This window comes from Ranitomeya imitator, chromosome 1 (genome assembly GCF_032444005.1).
Source record: "Ranitomeya imitator isolate aRanImi1 chromosome 1, aRanImi1.pri, whole genome shotgun sequence".
Taxonomy (NCBI): domain Eukaryota; kingdom Metazoa; phylum Chordata; class Amphibia; order Anura; family Dendrobatidae; genus Ranitomeya; species Ranitomeya imitator.
The window spans coordinates 130737020-130758242 of record NC_091282.1 but is presented as its reverse complement, the minus strand read 5'-3'; the positions used below and the strand labels follow the sequence as shown (position 1 = coordinate 130758242).

Genomic DNA, 21223 nt, shown 5'->3' with positions numbered 1-21223 from the left:
GATTGGCCAGCAAACTCACCTGACCTTAACCCCATAGAGAATCTATGGGGTATTGTCAAGAGGAAGAAATGAAAGACCAAACCCAACACTGCAAACGAGTTGAAGGCTGCTATCAAAGCAACCTGGGCTTCCATAACACCTCCATTCCACACTGCGTTTATGCAGTAATTGATGCAAAAAGAGCCCTGACCAAGTATTGAGTGCATTTACTGAATATGCATTTCAGTAGGCCAACATTTCAGATTTTAAAATCATTTTTCAAGCTGGTGTTATGAAGTTATAAAGTATTCTAATTTACTGACATAATGAATTTTGGATTTTCATTGACTGTAAGCCATAATCATCAACATTCACAGAAATAAACACCTGAAATAGACCACTCTGTCTGTAATGACTCTATATAATATATATATATATATATATATATATATATATATATATATATATATACAGGTCCTTCTCAAAAAATTAGCATATAGTGTTAAATTTCATTATTTACCATAATGTAATGATTACAATTAAACTTTCATATATTATAGATTCATTATCCACCAACTGAAATTTGTCACGTCTTTTATTGTTTTAATACTGATGATTTTGGCATACAACTCCTGATAACCCAAAAAACCTGTCTCAATAAATTAGCATATTTCACCCATCCAATCAAATAAAATAATCTTTATTTTTATATAGCGCTAACATATTCCGCAGCGCTTTACATTTTGCACACATTATCATCACTGTCCCAGATGGGGCTCACAATCTAGATTCCCTATCAGTATGTCTTTGGAATGTGGGAGGAAACCGGAGTGCCCGGAGGAAACCCACGCAAACACGGAGAGAACATACAAACTCTTTGCAGATGTTGTCCTGAGTGGGATTAGAACCTAGGACCCCAGCGCTGCAAGGCTGCTGTGCTAACCACTGTGCCACCGTGCTGCCCACAAAGTGTTTTTTAATAACAAACAAAAAAACCATCAAATAATAATGTTCAGTTATGCACTCAATACTTGGTTGGGAATCCTTTGGCAGAAATGACTGCTTCAATGCGGCGTGGCATGGAGGCAATCAGCCTGTGACACTGCTGAGATGTTATGGAGGCCCAGGATGCTTCAATAGCGGCCTTAAGCTCATCCAGAGTGTTGGGTCTTGCGTCTCTCAACTTTCTCTTCACAATATCCCACAGATTCTCTATGGGGTTCAGGTCAGGAGAGTTGGCAGGCCAATTGAGCACAGTAATACCATGGTCAGTAAACCATTTACCAGTGGTTTTGGCACTGTGAGCAGGTGCCAGGTCGTGCTGAAAAATGAAATCTTCATCTCCATAAAGCATTTCAGCCGATGGAAGCATGAAGTGCTCCAAAATCTCCTGATAGCTTGCTGCATTGACCCTGCCCTTGATGAAACACAGTGGACCAACACCAGCAGCTGACATGGCACCCCACACCATCACTGACTGTGGGTACTTGACACTGGACTTCAGGCATTTTGGCATTTTCTTCTCCCCAGTCTTCCTCCAGACTCTGGCACCTTGATTTCCGAATGACATGCAAAATTTGCTTTCATCAGAAAAAAGTACTTGGGACCACTTAGCAACAGTCCAGTGCTGCTTCTCTATAGCCCATTTCGGCACCTGTAGCCCATTTCCTGCACACGCCTGTGCACGGTGGTTCTGGATGTTTCCACACCAGACTCAGTCCACTGCTTCCTCAGGTTCCCCAAGGTCTGGAATCGGTCCTTCTCCACAATCTTCCTCAGGGTCCGGTCTCCTCTTCTCGTTGTACAGCGTTTTCTGCCACATTGTTTCCTTCCAACAGACTTACCATTGAGGTGCCTTGATACAGCACTCTGGGAACAGCCTATTTGTTGAGAAATTTCTTTCTGGGTCTTACCCTCTTGCTTGAGGGTGTCAATGATGGCCTTCTTGACATCTGTCAGGTCGCTAGTCTTAAGGTACTGTCACACTAGCCGATATCGCTAGCGATCCGTGACGTTGCAGCGTCCTCGCTAGGGATATCGTCCAGTGTGACAGGCAGCAGCGATCAGGCCCCTGCTGGGAGATCGCTGGTCGGGGAAGAAAGTCCAGAACTTTATTTCGTCGCTGGACTCCCCGTAGACATCGCTGAATCGGCGTGTGTGACACCGATTCAGCGATGTCTTCACTGGTAACCAGGGTAAACATCGGGTAACTAAGCGCAGGGCCGCGCTTAGTAACCCGCTGTTTACCCTGGTTACCAGCGTAAAAAAACAAACAGTACATACTTACATTCAGCTGTCTGTCCCTTGCCGTCTGGTTCCTGCACTGACTGCTGGCCGTAAAGTGAAAGCAGAGCACAGCCACAGCGGTGAGTCACCGCTGTGTGACTCACCGCTGTGCTGTGCTTTCACTTTCACTTTACGGCCAGCAGTCAGTGCAGGAACCAGACGGCAAGGGACAGACAGCTGAATGTAAGTATGTACTGTTTGTTTTTTTACGCTGGTAACCAGGGTAAACAGCGGGTTACTAAGCGCGGCCCTGCGCTTAATTACCCGATGTTTACCCTGGTTACCGGGGACCTCGGGATCGTTGGTCGCTGGAGAGCGGTCTGTGTGACAGCTCTCCAGCGACCAAACAGCGACGCTGCAGCGATCCGGATCGTTGTCGGTATCGCTGCAGCGTCGCTAAGTGTGACGGTACCTTTACCCATGATGGGGGTTTTGAGTAATGAACCAGGCAGGGAGTTTATAAAAGCCTCAGGTATCTTTTGCATGTGTTTAGAGTTAATTAGTTGATTCAGAAGATTAGGGTAATAGGTCGTTTAGAGAACCTTTTCTTGATATGCTAATTTATTGAGACAGGTTTTTTGGGTTATCAGGAGTTGTATGCCAAAATCATCAGTATTAAAACAATAAAAGACCTGACAAATTTCAGTTGGTGGATAATGAATCTATAATATATGAAAGTTTAATTGTAATCATTACATTATGGTAAATAATGAAATTTAACACTATATGCTAATTTTTTGAGAAGGACCTGTATATATATATATATATATATATATATATATATATATACTAGCTGAAGAGCCCGGCGTTGCCTGGGCATAGTAAATATCTGTGGTTAGTTATAGCACGTCACTTCTCTTATTTTCCCATCACGCCTCTCATTTTCCCAATCACATCTTTAATTTTCCCCCTCACATCTCTCATTTTCTCCCTCACACCTCTCATTTTCTCCCTCACTCCTCTCATTCCCGCCTAACACTTGTCAGTTCGACCTCACATCTGTCATTTTCTGATCACTAACTAAATCAAAAACTTCCAAAACCCGGTGGATACACCTATAACACTACAGGAAGTAACCGAGAGACTCTCCTCCATAAGAAGTAGAAAAGCCGGTGGCCTAGATGGAATCCTACCAGAAATGCTGAAGTACAGCCCACCAGAAATACAGGCTGCAATGGTTAAACTCTTCAATATTGTACTGAGTGCCGGCTACTTCCCTCGTACCTGGAACCAAGGCCTCATCACACCCATCCACAAGAGTGGGGACAGGTATGACCCAGCCAACTACAGAGGCATATGCGTCAGCAGCAACCTGGGAAAACTGTTCAACAGTATCCTGAACAAGAGGATCCTCACCTTCCTCACCGAGCACAACGTCCTCAGCAAGAGCCAAGCAGGGTTCATGCCGAACCACCGCACCACTGACCACATCTATACTCTGCACAGCCTCATTCAGAGACACGTCTACAATACAAAGAATGGGAAGATATACGCCTGCTTTGTGGACTTTAAAAAGGCCTTTGATTCAGTGTGGCACCCGGGCTTATTCCTGAAACTGCTGGAGAGTGGAATAGGAGGAAAGACCTACGATGTCATCAAAAGTTCCTACACCGAGAACAGCTGCAGCGTGAGTGTGAGCGGCAAAAGAACGGCTTTTTTCCAGCAGAGCCGCGGAGTAAGACAAGGCTGCAGCCTAAGCCCAACGCTCTTCAACATCTACATCAACGAGCTGGCTACCGCCCTGGAATCCTCCTCATCACCAGGACTCACCCTCCACGACGCTCAGGTGAAATTCCTGCTGTATGCAGATGACCTGCTGCTGCTGTCACCAACCGAGAAAGGCCTCCAGGACAACCTGAAAATCCTAGAGAAATTCAGCTCCACCTGGGCCCTACCGGTCAACCTAAAGAAAACCAACACCATGGTGTTCCAGAGGAGAAAGAGAAGATCAGACCAACACCCATCATTTATCCTCAACAACTGCGACCTCACAGGAACGGACAAATATACCTACCTGGGCCTAGAGATTCACCGGTCAGGGAACTTCAAACAAGCCATAGAGACCCTGAAAGACAAGGCCTGCAAAACCTTCTATGCCATCCGAAGGAAACTCTACCATCTGAAGCCACCAGTGAGGGTCTGGCTAAAAATCTTCGACTCCATCATCGCCCCAATCCTCCTGTATGGCAGCGAAGTCTGGGGTCCTCACACCTACCCAGACTGGTCAAAGTGGGACTCCAGTCCAACAGAAATATTCCACCTGGAATTCTGCAAGCACCTTCTCCAGGTCCATCGGAGCACCTCCAACAGTGCTTGTCGGGCCGAGCTGGGCAGATTCCCTCTACACCTAACAGTTCTAAAGAGGGCGCTGTCATTCCGGGCTCACCTGCATAGGAGCAATCCAAGCTCCCATCACCATAAAGCCCTGATACATGAAGGTGAAACAGAAAAACCAGAACCCCCGGAACAGCCCAGCCAAACCCAACCGGAGCAGAACACCAATCACAACAACCTGACAAAAGCCGGAATTAGGAAGATGGCAGATGAAGGCCAGGAGAGGTATGTCAGTGACTGGAAGAATGATATCATCAGCTCACAGAAACTGACCATGTACAGGAGCCTACAGAGAGACTACAGACTGGCCCCATATCTGGAGAAACTCCCGGACCCCAGAGACCGCCAGATCCTGAGCCGATATAGACTCAGCGCCCACAGTCTGGCCATCGAATGTGGCCGACACAGGCAGAGCTACAAGCCCAGGGAGGAAAGACTGTGCCAACACTGTGACCAGGAGGCCATAGAGGACGAAACCCACTTCCTGCTACACTGCTCCAAATACTCAGCAGTGAGGGACACTCACTTCAGGAGACTCTCACATCTCTTCCCAGACTTCATCACCATGAAGGAGGAAGAGAAAACATATATCTTGCTGGGAGAAGAAGAGAGAGCAGTGGAGATAGCAGCGCGGTATGTGAGCGAATGTCATAGACTGCGAGAAAGAGAACTATGATGCCATGGACTATAGCCCCCAACCTGGACCTGCCCCATCCACCTCCCCTATGCCATGGACTATAGCCCCCAACCTGGACCTGCCCCATCCACCTCCCCTATGCCATGGACTATAGCCCCCACAATGGACCTGCCCCATCCACCTCCCCTATGCCATGGACTATAGCCCCCAACCTGAACCTGCCCCATCCACCTCCCCTATGCCATAGACTATAGCCCCCAACCTGGATCTGCCCCATCCACCTCCCCTATGCCATGGACTATAGCCCCCAACCTGGATCTGCCCCATCCACCTCCCCCCACAGCTCCTACCCAACATCCCCTCAGTCCCTATCCCTATTGCCTCTATACACTTGCTTTGGCAAAACTGATGTGTATTTGGTCCTGCCAATAAAGCTTCTTTGAATCTTGAATCTTGAATCACTACACTATTTTCCCTCACTCCTCTCATTTTGCACTCACACCTTTTCATTTTCACCTCACACCTCTCATTTTCACCTCAGTATATACATGTTTGTCATCTCCCTTATATATAGTATACACCTGTATGTCATCTCCTGTATATAGTATATACCTGTATGTCATCTCCCCTGTATATAGTATATACCTGCTGTGTGTCATCTCCCCTGTATATAGTATATACCTGTATGTCATCTCCTCCTATATATAGTATATACCTGTATGTCATCTCCTCCTATATATAGTATATACCTGTATGTCATCTCCTCCTATATATAGTATATACCTGTATGTCATCTCCTTCTATATATAGTATATACCTGTATGTCATCTCCTCCTGTATATAGTATATATCTGTGTGTCATCTCCTCCTGTATATAGTATATACCTGTATGTCATCTTCTATATATAGCATATACCTGTATGTCATCTCCTGTATATAGTATATACCTGTATGTCATCTCCTCCTGTATATAGTATATACCTGTATGTCATCTTCTATATATAGCATATACCTGTATGTCATCTCCTCCTGTATATAGTATATACCTGTATGTCATCTCCTCCTGTATATAGTATGTACCTGTATGTCATCTCCTCCTTTATATAGTATATACCTGTGTGTCATCTCTCCTGTATATAGTATATATCTGTGTGTCATCTCCCCTGTATATAGTATATACCTGTGTGATCTCCTGTATTAGACCTCGTTAACACGTTATTTGCTCAGTATTTTTACCTCAGTATTTGTAAGATAAATTGGCAGCCTGATAAATCCCCAGCCAACAGGAAGCCCTCCCCCTGGCAGTATATATTAGCTCACACATACACATAATAGACAGGTCATGTGACTGACAGCTGCCGTATTTCCTATATGGTACATTTGTTGCTCTTGTAGTTTGTCTGCCTATTAATCAGATTTTTATTTTTGAAGGCTAATACCAGACTTGTGTGTGTTTTAGGGCGAGTTTCGTTTGTCAAGTTGTGTGTGTTGAGTTGTGTGTGGCGACATGCATGTAGCGACTTTTGTGAGATGAGTTTTGTGTGGCAACATGTGTGTAGCAACTTTTTGTGTGTCGAGTTGCATGTGACAGGTTAGTGTAGCAAGTTGTGTGCAGCAAGTTTTGCGCATGGCGAGTTTTGCGCGTGGTGAGTTTTATGTCTGGTGCCTTTTGAGTATGTGCAAGTTTTGTGTGAGGCAACTTTTGCATGTGTTGCAAATTTTGTGCATGTGGCAATTTTTCCGCATGTGCAAGTTTTGCGTGTGGCGAGTTTTCCATGAGGTGAGTTTTGCACTTGTGGCGAGTTTTGCGTGAGCCTATTTTTTGCATGTGGCGAGTTTTGCGCGTGGTGAGTTTTGAGCGGCGACTTTTGTGTTTCGACTTTTATGTGGCGAGGTTGGTGTATGTGTGGTGAAATGTGTGCTGAGGGTGGTATATGTGTTCAAGCACGTGGTAGTGTGTGGTGCATTTTGTGTGTGTGTTCATATCCCCGTGTGTGGTGAGTATCCCATGTCGGGGTCCCACCTTAGCAACTGTACGGTATATACTCTTTGGCGCCATCGCTCTCACTCTTTAAGTCCCCCTTGTTCACATCTGGCAGCTGTCAATTTGCCTCCAACACTTTTCCTTTCCCTTTTCCCCATTATGTAGATAGGGGAAAAATAGTTTGGTGAATTGGAAAGCGCGGAGTTAAAATTTCACCTCACAACATAGCCTATGACGCTCTCAGGGTCCAGACGTGTGACTGTGCAAAATTTTGTTTCTGTAGCTGCGACGCCTCCAACACTTTTCCTTTCACTTTTTTCCCCATTATGTAGATAGGGGCAAAATTGTTTGGTGAATTGGAAAGCGCGGGGTTAAAATTTCACCTCACAACGTAGCCTATGACGCTCTCAGGGTCCAGTCGTGTGACTGTGCAAAATTTTGTTGCTGCAGCTGCGACACCTCCAACACTTTTCCTTTCACTTTTTTCCCCATTATGTAGATAGGGGCAAAATTGTTTGGTGAATTGGAAAGCGCAGGGTTAAAATTTCACCTCACAACGTAGCCTATGACGCTCTCAGGGTCCAGTCGTGTGACTGTGCAAAATTTTGTTGCTGTAGCTGCTACGCTTCCAACACTTTTCCTTTCACTTTTTTCCCCATTATGTAGATAGGGGCAAAATTGTTTGGTGAATTGGAACGCGCAGGGTTAAAATTTCGCCTCACAACATAGCCTATGACGCTCTCGGGGTCCAGACGTGTGACTGTGCAAAATTTTGTGGCTGTAGCTGCGACGGTGCAGATGCCAATCCCGGACATACACACACACACACATACACACACACATACACACATACACACATTCAGCTTTATATAGTAGATATATATGTGTGCGTATATACAGTGGGGCAAAAAAGTATTTAGTCAGTCAGCAATAGTGCAAGTTCCACCACTTAAAAAGATGAGAGGCGTCTGTAATTTACATCATAGGTAGACCTCAACTATGGGAGACAAACTGAGAAAAAAAAATCCAGAAAATCACATTGTCTGTTTTTTTAACATTTTATTTGCATATTATGGTGGAAAATAAGTATTTGGTCAGAAACAAAATTTCATCTCAATACTTTGTAATATATCCTTTGTTGGCAATGACAGAGGTCAAACGTTTTCTGTAAGTCTTCACAAGGTTGCTACACACTGTTGTTGGTATGTTGGCCCATTCCTCCATGCAGATCTCCTCTAGAGCAATGATGTTTTTGGCTTTTCGCTTGGCAACACGGACTTTCAACTCCCTCCAAAGTTTTTCTATAGGGTTGAGATCTGGAGACTGGCTAGGCCACTCCAGGACCTTGAAATGCTTCTTACGAAGCCACTCCTTCGTTGCCCTGGCGGTGTGCTTTGGATCATTGTCATGTTGAAAGACCCAGCCATCTTCAATGCCCTTGCTGATGGAAGGAGGTTTGCACTCAAAATCTCACGATACATGGCCCCATTCATTCTTTCATGTACCCGGATCAGTCGTCCTGGCCCCTTTGTAGAGAAACAGCCCCAAAGCATGATGTTTCCACCACCATGCTTTACAGTAGGTATGGTGTTTGATGGATGCAACTCAGTATTCTTTTTCCTCCAAACACGACAAGTTGTGTTTCTACCAAACAGTTCCAGTTTGGTTTCATCAGACCATAGGACATTCTCCCAAAACTCCTCTGGACCATCCAAATGCTCTCTAGCAAACTTCAGACGGGCCCGGACATGTACTGGCTTAAGCAGTGGGACACGTCTGGCACTGCAGGATCTGAGTCCATGGTGGCGTAGTGTGTTACTTATGGTAGGCCTTGTTACATTGGTCCCAGCTCTCTGCAGTTCATTCACTAGGTCCCCCCGCGTGGTTCTGGGATTTTTGCTCACCGTTCTTGTGATCATTCTGACCCCACGGGGTGGGATTTTGCGTGGAGCCCCAGATCGAGGGAGATTATCAGTGGTCTTGTATGTCTTCCATTTTCTAATTATTGCTCCCACTGTTGATTTCTTCACTCCAAGCTGGTTGGCTATTGCAGATTCAGTCTTCCCAGCCTGGTGCAGGGCTACAATTTTGTTTCTGGTGTCCTTTGACAGCTCTTTGGTCTTCACCATAGTGGAGTTTGGAGTCAGACTGTTTGAGGGTGTGCACAGGTATCTTTTTATACTGATAACAAGGTTAAACAAGTGCCATTACTACAGGTAATGAGTGGAGGAAAGAGGAGACTCTTAAAGAAGAAGTTACAGGTCTGTGAGAGCCAGAAATCTTGATTGTTTGTTTCTGACCAAATACTTATTTTCCACCATAATATGCAAAAAAAAAATGATAAAAAAACAGACAATGTGATTTTCTGGATTTTTTTTCTCAGTTTGTCTCCCATAGTTGAGGTCTACCTATGATGTAAATTACAGACGCCTCTCATCTTTTTAAGTGGTGGAACTTGCACTATTGCTGACTGACTAAATACTTTTTTGCCCCACTGTATACACATTTCATAGTGTTAGCACCACCCTTGAGTATATTCCTAACTGTAAAAATCATATACAAGATTTAAAAGGAATGTATCATCAGGAAATGACCTATTGTTTAATTCCGTTTTTTGTGCTACACGAATTTAAAAGAAAAGAAATGGCATTGTCTTTTTAATATTACGATCTGTATTTAACCCCTTTCTGACCTTAGACGTACTATCCCGTCGAGGTGACCTGGGCCTATCTGACCCTAGATGGGATAGTACGTCATAGCGATCAGCTGCGCTCACGAGGGGAGCGCGGCCGATCGCGGCCGGGTGTCAGCTGCCTATCGCAGCTGACATCCGGCACTATGTGCCAGGAGCGGTCACGGACCGCCCCGGCACATTAACCCCCGGCACACCGCGATCAAACATGATCGCAGTGTGCCGGCGGTATAGGGAAGCATCGCGCAGGGAAGGGCCTCCCTGCGGGCTTCCCTGAGACCCCCGCAGCAACGCGATGTGATTGCGTTGCTGCGAGGGTCTCTTACCTCCTCCTCCTCCTTGCAGGCCCGGATCCAAGATGTCCGCAGCATCCGGGTCCTGCAGGGAGGTGTCTTCATTGCGCCTGCTCAGAGCAGGCGGCGGGAAGCATAGGAAAAGTGCACGTCAGATCGCTGATCTGACACAGTGCACAGCAAAGTGTCAGATCAGCGATCTTACACTATAACATGATGTCCCCCCTGGGGCAATGTTATAGTGTAAAAAAAATATATTCCAATGTGTAAAAAAAGAAAAACAATATTCCCATAAATACATTTCTTTCTCTAAATAAAAAAAAAAGTGCACATATTTAGTACTGCCGCTTCCGTAACGACCCCACCTATAAAACTATATCACTAGTTAACCCCTTCAGTGAACACCGTAAAAAAAAACGAGCCAAAAAACAACGCTTTATTCTCATACCACCAAACAAAAAGTGGAATAAACAAGTTGACATACAGCATCATCAGCGAAAAAATATAAAATAGTCCTCAGAATAAAGCGATGCAAAAATAATTATTTTTTCTATAAAATAGTTTTTATCGTATAAAAGCACCAAAACATAAAAAAATGATATAAATGAGGTATCGCTGTAATCGTACTGACCCGAAGAATAAAACTGCTTTATCAATTTTACCAAACACGGAACGGTATAAACGCCTCCCCCAAAAGAAATTCATGAATAGCTGATTTTTAGTCATTCTGCCTCACAAAAATCGGAATGAAAAGCGATCAAAAAAGTCACGTGCCCGAAAATGTTACCAATAAAAACGTCAACTCGTCCCGCAAAAAACAAGACCTCACATGACTCTGTGGACTCAAATATGGAAAAATTATAGCTCTCAAAATGTGGTAACACCAAAAATATTTTTTGCAATAAAAAGCGTCTTTCAGTATGTGACGGCTGCCAATCAAAAAAATTCGCTAAATAACCCGCTATAAAAGTAAATCAAACCCCCCTTCATCACCCCCTTAGATAGGGAAAAATTAAAAAATTTAAAAAATGTATTTATTTCCATTTTCCCATTAGGGTTAGGGCTAAGGTTAGGGTTAGGGCTAGGGTTAGGGCTAGGGTTAGGGTTGGGGCTAGGGTTAAGGCTACAGTTAGGGTCGGGGCTAAAGTTAGGGTTAGGGTTGGGGGCTAAAGTTAGGGTTAGGGTTTGGATTACATTTACGGTTGGGAATAGGGTTGGGATTAGGGTTAGGAGTGTGTCTGGGTTAGAGGTGTGGTTAGGGTCACCGTTGGGATTAGGGTTAGGGGTGTGTTTGGATTAGGGTTTCAGTTATAATTGGGGGGTTTCTACTGTTTAGGCACATCAAGGGCTCTCCAAATGCGACATGGCATCCGATCTCCATTCCAGCCAATTCTGCGTTGAAAAAGTAAAACAGTACTCCTTCTCTTCCGAGCTCTCCCGTGTGCCCAAACAGGGGTTTACCCCAACATATGGGGTATCAGCGTACTCAGGACAAATTGGACAACAACTTTAGGGGTCCAATTTCTCCTGTTATCCTTGGGAAAATACAAAACTGGGGGCTAAAATATAATTTTTGTGAGGAAAAAAAAGGATTTTTTATTTTCACGGCTCTGCGTTATAAACTGTACTGAAAAACTTGGGGGTTCAAAGTTCTCACAACACATCTAGATAAGTTCCTTGGGGGGTCTAGTTTCCAATATGGGGTCACTTGTGGGGGGGTTCTACTGTTTAGGTACATTAGGGGCTCTGCAAACGCAATGTGACGCCTGCAGACCAATCCATCTAAGTCTGCATTCAAAATGATACTCCTTCCCTTCCGAGCTCTGCCATGCGCTCAAACGGTGGTTCCCCCCACATATCGGGTATCAGTGTACTCAGGACAAATTGGACAACAACATTTAGTGTCCAATTTCTCCTGTTACCCTTGGAAAAATACAAAACTGGGGGTTAAAAATAATTTTTGCGGAAAAAAAAATATTTTTTATTTGCACGGCTCTGCGTTATAAACTGTAGTGAAACACTTGGGGGTTCAAAGCTCTCACAACACATCTAGATGAGTTCCTTAGGGGGTCTACTTTCCAAAATGGTGTCACTTTGGGGGTTTCTACTGTTTAGGTACATTAGGGGCTCTGCAAACGCAATGTGACGCCTGCAGAAAATTCCATCTAAGTCTGCATTCCAAATGGCGCTCCTTCCCTTCTGAGCCCTCCCATGCACCCAAACTGTGGTTCCCCCCCACATTTGGGGTATCAGCGTACTCAGGACAAATTGCACAACAACTTTTGGGGTCCAATTTCTCCTGTTACCCTCGGAAAAATTCAAAACTGGGGGCTAAAAAATTATTTTTGTGGGAAAATATTTTTGTTTTATTTTTACGGCTCTGCATTATAAACTTCTGTGAAGCACTTGGTGGGTCAAAGGGCTCACCACACATCTAGATAAGTTCCTTAGGGGGTCTACTTTCAAAAATGTGGGGTGTTTCAATGTTTAGGCACATCAGTGGCTCTGCAAATGCAACATGGCGTCCCATCTCAATTCCTGTCAATTTTGCATTGAAAAGTCAAACGGGGCTCCTTCCCTTCCGAGCTCTCCCATGCACCCAAACAATGGTTTACCCCCACATATGGGGTATCAGCATACTCAGGACAAATTGTACAACACTTTTTGGGGTCCAATTTCTTTTCTTACCTGTGGGAAAATAAAAAATTGGGGGCGAAAAGATCATTTTTGTGAAAAAACATGATTTTTTTATTTTTACGGTTCTGCATTATAAACTTCTGTGAAGCACTTGGTGGGTCAAGGTGCTCACCACACCTCTAGATAAGTTCCATAGGGGTCTAATTTCCAAAATGGTGTCACTTGTGGGGGGTTTCAATGTTTAGGCACATCCGTGGCTCTCCAAACGCAACATGGCGTCCCATCTCAATTCCTGTCTATTTTGCATTGAAAAGTCAAATGGCGCTCCTTCGCTTCCGAGCTCTGTCATGAGCCCAAACTGTGGTTTACCCCCACATGTGGGGTATTGGCGTACTCAGGACAAATTGTACAACAACTTTTGGGGTCCATTGTCTCCTTTTACCCTTGGTAAAATAAAACAAATTGGAGCTGAATTAAATTTTTTGTGAAAAAAGTTAAATGTTCATTTTTATTTAACCCTGCTGTTCTGTTCGGTCTGGGGAGACCTATTTTGAACTTTGGTATTTTTTGGGGTGTTCAAGATGCGGTTCTGAAACTTGTGGTTGATTGACTTAAATGAGGATGGGTCGGTCGGCCACGGGTTTCAGAGCCGCATCTTGAATATTTTAAAGAATATTGAAGTTCAAAGTCGGTCATTTTTGACCAACAGAACAGCAGGGTTAAACATTCCAAAAATTCCTGTAAAACACCTGAAGGGTTAATGAACTTCTTGAATGTGGTTTTGAGCACCTTGAGGGGTGCAATTTTTAGAATGGTGTCACACTTGGTTATTTTCCATCATGTTACTTATTATGTATTTTGTGTAACATATCTCTGTGATTTAATTGCATAAAAATTCAACGTTGGAAAATTGCAAAATTTTCAAAATTTTCGCCAAATTTCTATTTTTTTCACAAACAAACGCAGGTAATATCAAAGAAATTTTACCACTATCGTGAAGTACAATATGTCACAAGAAAACTGTGTCAGAATCACCAGGATCCGTTGAAGCGTTCTAGAGTTATAACCTCATAAAGGGACAGTGGTCAGAATTTTAAAAATTGGCCCGGTCATTAACGTGCAAACCACCCTTGGGGGTAAAGGGGTTAAACAGCAAAACCTTCTGAAAGATTCCCTTTAATTAGTGCAAATTATAACTCATTGCTATGTTTCCCTAGTTCATACCCTCCGGTCAGAAACTGGCGAATCCTTGCAACACACAGTGTACTGGGACGATTCATAAGTCTGCAGTCACACAGAGTGATTGCAGATTTATTGATTTGGACATTGTGCAAAATTAAAATTAAGGACTGTTTTATTACCAGAATGAACATCACTCTCCATAGAGCTGTCTGTGGGTTATTCCCATCATGGCAATGAACTCCAATACTACAAATAGCCCATAGCCAATCAGAGGAGCCTTTTATGGAAATAAAACCAATTTTTCATTTTTCAACTCTCATAAACTCCTTTAAAACAACGCGCAAATAAACGAGGATGGGGGTCAGCTCCTGGCACTATGCTCAAGCTCACTAATTCCTGTTAGTTCCCAGATTAGTATGATCGTACTTTTCTATACCTGTAATTCTGCCTTTTTATTACTAGTAAAGAGATTTGGACATTGCCAGCTCTTATAACATGGAGCGTTCGGAGTATTCTCCTGCCCCCCTCACCTCCCTCCATATAGCACTGTCATGGTAAATGATTGCCTTATGATTTAACTATGGAAAATTCCAAGAAAGAAATTTTAATTCGTGACTTTAACAACTGTTGTTTTACTGCAGGTGTCTCACTAGTTGCAAGACTTTGTCTTATTAAAACATTCAGGCAGCAGATTTCACAGAATTTCAAGGAAAACAATATTTATTTTTGGCGGCTGATTCAGATGGTGAAAAGCGAGTAGGATGCATGGGCAGAAATCCTGCTTCCTTTACCAGAGGGTGCATATGCTAATATATAGGTTTTATATTGGATTGTACTATATATGATATCTTGCACATGTATATTATAGCCTGCTTCCATGTTTATGTGTAATCTGCGAAAGAAATGAATAACCAGCCAAGTTAAAAGCCAAAGGAAGTATTGATTAGTAAATATTAAGATATTTGGTTAGCGCAAGAAACCGTTTCCTGAAATAGATATATGGGAATTACATGACTTAGAGACTATTTTAGACATTAAGCACTGCAGCTTATGATTTCCTATCAAAAATAAAATGGAGGAACATTTATAAGTGATCAGTTACCAGATCGTAGAGAGGGGCACAATGGAAACCTCCTTCGATCAGCTGTCAACAGCGGGCACTACGTGGTGAACTTGTCCATGCTGCTCAGCTCCATTGGCTGTTTACAGCCGACCACCACCAGAGTTTTTAACAGCTAATCAGTGGGGGTATTTGGTATTGGACTTGCTGATTGATTTATCCTGAGGAAAGGTCTTCAATACTGTATCATTAGAGAGGAAAACCTGTTTAAAGGGAATCTGTCAGCAGGTTTTTTGCTATGTAATCTGAAGACAGCATGCTGCAGGGGTTAAAACACAGATTTCTGCAATTATTATTATTATTATTATACATTTTTATAGCGCCATTTATTCCATGGAGCTTTACATGTGAAAGGGGCAAATATAGACAAGTACAATAAACATGAGCAAAGCAAGGCACACACAAGCGATGACTCTCTTATCAAGCTCCAAGGTTTTGTTTGCTTACAATTATTGCTGTGACTAGCTTGTCACGGGAGCCCTAGTCCCACATGCCCCTCCTGTGCTAGGCAGCTCACTGTCTATGGACTTTGTACTTGGAGAGCTTGGTGTGGGCGGGCTTAGCTTCCTCAGCTCTGCTTGATGCTAAATCTAAAAAGTCTCATTAAGTCAGAGTGGCTGCACCCAGTAATCTAAGTAATACATTGTTGGATCCAGCGTCTTGTTGCCTATATCATGCTGCTCTCAGATGAGGTAGCAAAAACCTGCTGACAGATTCCCTTTAAAGTCATGAATTGTTCTTCAATGACTGATGTCAACCAAATTGAACATGCTTTTCACATATTGTTGACAAAACTGAAGAAACAGGTAGCAATTTATAATACCTACAATAAAAGTCTGAAAAGATATTTCAAGGGAAGAAACCCAGTATTTGATTATGTCCATGTATTCCAGACTTCAGGTAGTCATTGAGAGCAGAGCAACTGGCTGTTTATTGAACCCATCTCATCTGGTGAAATGGGGATCACTTACCCACCATTCTCATCATAGATAGAAGTACTGCAAGATATAAATCCACTATATAAAATCCACCTTAGACCCCTTTTACATGTCCGAAATTTACGATCCGAGTACTTACTGAGATGTGCAGTCCTGTCATGGGTTTCCTGACCCAAACTCAACATCCCCATGCAATATAATCCTAAGAAACTGTTAAGTTCAGATCAGAAGACCTGCTACTGCTCCAGTCATCATGGTCCAGACTTTGACTGGGCGATGTTGAATGTGTGAAACTGATCTTAAAGTGATGTGATTTTTTAATTTATTTATTAGGATTATACTAGAGTCAAGTGCAAAGCCAGTAGGATTCTGTGATGTCAACATGTAGGAAAGTAGTTAAAGACCATGCTAATGCCTTTAATAGACGTCAGCACAGTGTCAGGGATAACAAGCAAGAAAGCAAAGAAAGTAAAGGTGGTGACCTCACTAGCACCTGCTCACAGCATTCTTATGTGGTGGACCAAATGAAAAGCCATGGGGGAACAGATGCTGTAGGAGCATTAGTTTTTTTTTCTGTCAATGGTTAAATTTGCGCTCTTAATTTTTTTAAAAGTTATATTCTAAGGAATTTTATATGCTATGTGACAAGCTTTATATTTTATGTAATGAGACTATACTCAGCACAATTATTGTAACCGAGTATAATAACATTATATTTATGATCTCTCTGCAGTTGTTGAGGACACTGAAGAGATACTAATAACAATGGATGAAGGCCTTGATGTTACAATTGAAGGCAACTCGCTTATTAAGGCGGTATACCAAAGTAGACTACGTCTTACACGACTTCTCTTGGAAGGTGGAGCATATATCAATGAAAGTAATGACCGTGGAGAAACACCCCTGATGATTGCTTGTAAAACAAAACATGTTGACCACCAAAGCGTTAGCAAGGTTAAAATGATTAAATATCTTTTAGAAAACAATGCAGATCCTAATATTCAAGATAAATTTGGTAAAACCGCTTTAATGCATGCTTGCTTGGAGAATTCTGGCTCAGAAGTTGTATCTATGCTTTTAGAGAGTGGTGCCGACCCAAGTTTGCAAGACCACACAGGATTTTCTGCCCTTGTGTATGCAGTCAATTCAGAGGACAAGGAAACGCTAAGAATTTTACTAAATGCTTGCAAGGCCAAAGGAAAAGAAGTAATAATCATTACAACTGATAAGTCCCCATCAGGAAGACAGACTACAAGGCAGTATCTAAATGTCCCACCTTCTCCAGGAATTGATCATAATTCTCCTTCTCCATGTACATCTCCTTCTGAAATTGAGCTAAAGACTTCTCCCACACCAATATCAAATGCTTTTGAAGCAGAAAAGGAACTCTTTAACTTTAAAGAGGCCGATATTTCTAATGATTTAAAAGGTTCTTCTGAGCCAGGTTCCCCAACCAAAAAGACTCATATCATGCATATTGGAGTAAAGTTGCCACTTCTTCAGAGACTGCACTCTGAGCCTTGGTTGAAGATTCCTCCATCCCTTCTCCACCAGCACAAAGTGTCTTCTCTTCAAGAGGAGCTACAAGATATAACCCCTGAGGAAGAGCTCTCCCTTAAAATGAATAGCTTAGTACATTCAAAGCGTTATTTCACTCGACATCAGAGCATTGATGTGAAGGATACTGCTCATCTTCTAAAAACACTCGACTCATCTGGTCCAAGAAAACTCTCATATGATGAAATACATTCACAAACACTTTACCCTGAAGGACCACCAAACAAATCAGAAATGCCTGTTGACCAAGACCCTGATTCAGTGCACACAATGACTGTTTCCAGCCTAAGGAGTATCGTTCAAAGAAGAAATTTAGGTGCAAACCATTATAGCTCTGACTCACAACTCACAAGAAATCATGGTCTGGCTACAACAGAGGACAGTAAATCTCTTTTGGAAAAAAAGAAGATGTTTTCTCCCCCATCCTTACTGTCAGGTTCTAGGGAGTCTCTAGAAAATGTGTCTGTCACAGCATTAAGTAGAAGAAACCATGCCCTTCTAGAGAGACGTGGATCTGGGGCTTTACTTTTAGATCACATAAGCCAAACTAGACCAGGCTTTCTTCCACCATTGAATGTGAACCCCCATCCACCTATTCCAGACATCAGTTGCCATAATAAAGTATCTAATGTTATTTTCCCAGTGACAAAGCCCCTTGTTCCCTCTGCTCCACTCTTCCCTAAAGAGTCAAAAAGCAAGAAAATGCTTCTCCGTAGACATTCGATGCACACAGAACAGATTAAACAACTTGTAAACTTTGAAGAGATTCTTGGCTAGAGGAAGCCGTCGAAACCCAAGCATTAGAACAATCTTACAAGCGCTCTCAATCTCCAGACAGCACCTGCTGTACAAAATGCTTCAGACCTTTTCTGCAAAGAAAACAGATCCGTTCAGCTTATGCTGGATAAATTATTCAAGCAGTAAAATGCTTGGTCGTTAGCAGTAATCACAGTTTTCTCTACAATATAAATGAATTGCTGCCCTACATTTGCAGGCTTTTTTTTTCTTGGTGTAGCAGGCTGTAAGGAATGCGGAAGTATAGAGAAATGATAGATTCGGGTTATTGAGACAGAGAGCGAGCATGGGCAACCAGAGGATGGAACCAGAGAACATGAAGGTTCAGGATCATGATCAAGGAGATCATATGTGCTTTCTACATGCTATATCATTTATAGGTAATCTATGTCTACCTTGGTATATCCATGGAGCACCTCTACCTCTAGAGCGAATAGACACATAGGCTCATTTATAGGAATATATAATTCTATGATTGAAGATGCAGAACTTACTAAGTGACCTAACACGATGTCTTGTGTTTATTGATGGGGCAATTAGCTGCCTCGAGAACATTGTCGAAAGGTTGGTGATCATTTACTACTTTGAAAACATGGGGGAGAATGCCCCATATATGTTTCATTAAAAGGTATATCTTAGAAATGTATTAAATACCGTGATGTGTTATGTTCTTATAGTGTTACAAAACATATTTTGGAAAGGTTTAACATTACTGTGGCGCCAACGTGGTACAGCCATGCCTTGTATTGGATGGAAGAACATACAGCTTTTTTGGAGGCAAATATTTTTTTTTGCATGGGAATATACAAAAGAATAAACTGTCCTTTGTTAGCAACACAAGGGCAAATTTATAGTTTAGTAATCTGAGTAAGGTCAATAATATATAGGTTGACAATTGTGTTTGTCATCAGCTTGTGATGCTACAAACTTCGCTGTGAAGTTAGAAAAGGCCAGTCCTCATAAGCAGCATGCGCAATTGGTACTTCTCTGTCACCACGTTACACATGCAGCGGTCTAGTTAAACCAAAGAGAGTAGCAAGGGTCAAAATTATCAAATATTGTCAATACCAAATATGTCATTAACATATCAGCATCAGATTGTTGAAAAGATCATTTAATTGTCAAAAGTCACGGCTCACAGCGAATGTTTACATTTATATAATTTGATGCTCGTTTTTTACAAGCGTACATGAAAAAAAAAAGGTTTGGTCACTTTGTAAATACATTGTATATTTTATCTTTCGCTAAGCCTCGTTTACAGCTTGGATTATGGCCCTCCTGAGCTGCAATCATAATTATGCAGGAGCTGAAATCTTCTAGCATTCATTGCTGATTTAATGTATGATCAGAGCCTGCTTTTTGAGAAATGTGCACTAAGCATTGTACACTTATTGAAAAATTACTGCTCTTCATTGTAAGAACTCAAGCCCATATAATGGGCAATGCAATGTTTTACAAAAACTAATCAACTGATATAAATGTCATGTATATACAAAGTGTCAAATATGAATGAACATTTTATTCAGAAACTTTAAGAAATACTGTATAGGTTTATGATACTAAGTAAAAAAAAAATATTATTTATAAGCCTTACGAAATGTAAGTTTTTGTTTGATACGGCTGTATTATCAAATCGGAGGTGTAATCGACTTTGCAGTTACTTTTGTCAAAGGAAGTAAATCTTTTAAAAAGATCCTATAAAAGTAAGGGATTTATGCTGAAAGGCTTACATAATGTCACACAAAGGTAGGTCAAAGAAAAATTGACCTTTGTGATCACATATTAGTATTATTTAGATAATTATTTTCTCTATTTACATTGTGTTTTTTTTAAATGCAAAAAAAAAACCACTGTGCAATGATGGAAAATTATATTAAAGGGACACTCCAGACAATACAGATCCACTACTTTCCTTCAATATTCTTTGAATTCCTGGTCCTGTGCCAGAGCACTGTAGATCTGTTTTATATGGAGAATGCCATTAAAGATTTTTTTTCTGTTTCTATTAATTAGACATATATATTTATTAAATCAATACATCTTATTGATGATGTTGCTACAGGCCAACTTTGATCATCTACTGTAAGCAAAGTTGATTGTCAGCTGTAGAGAGGAAGATTTTTGTATTTCTAATAATTAAATGCATATTTATGTATTTATTGCTCTACAGTATCTACAATATGTACACTATTTATTGTTCTATTTTTATGTAATATATTTATTGATTTATGATACATACTTGTATGATTAGCATTATTATTATTCTGATTGAGATCTGACTGGTCAGTTTTCATTTTATTAGTATTACATTGGGTCGTTAGGCTTACCACTTTCGAGCTTAGCCATGCACAGTTTCTGTATAGTTCTTTATGTAAAGCATATTAGGGCTTAGACTTAGTGCAATTCCTTAGCTGTGTAGGCTTAATGGAGTATGTGTTTTATGAGCACAATTAATATAAGATTGCTGCTATTTTTGGCTATTGTTAGAACGCACGTTTTTCTGCTTGGTCATCTGCTAATCAGCATACATGGCCGAACAAAGCAGGTCACACCAAGTTATGTGATATCGTTCTTTTACAAGATGCTCCACACTGGATGCTGTCCGACATAAGTGGTTCAGATTTTTATTGAACCAAATAGCACAAGTTCCAAAGTGATTTGTCTGTAAGTGGTTAAAAGCCTATAGATGGATATCACAGTATTATACTAGTGCGAGTATTTATATTTATGTGTAGGATACAAAGGGAATGCACTTAAAAGCTTTTGAAATGACAGCGGTATATTGAATT

At 41.8% G+C, this 21223-nt stretch overlaps 1 protein-coding gene across 1 annotated transcript in view; it reads left to right on the top strand.

The window, feature by feature from the left end:
- The window catches only part of ANKRD34B (ankyrin repeat domain 34B), a 68233-nt gene extending 48234 nt beyond the window's left edge, over nucleotides 1–19999 (top strand). The window contains exon 2 of the mRNA XM_069745376.1: nucleotides 16816–19999. Coding sequence (XP_069601477.1) covers nucleotides 16848–18416 — 1569 coding nt within the window. The 5' untranslated portion in view covers nucleotides 16816–16847 and the 3' untranslated portion in view covers nucleotides 18417–19999. The remainder of the gene's footprint in view (nucleotides 1–16815) is intronic.
- Nucleotides 20000–21223: the final 1224 nt, after the last annotated feature.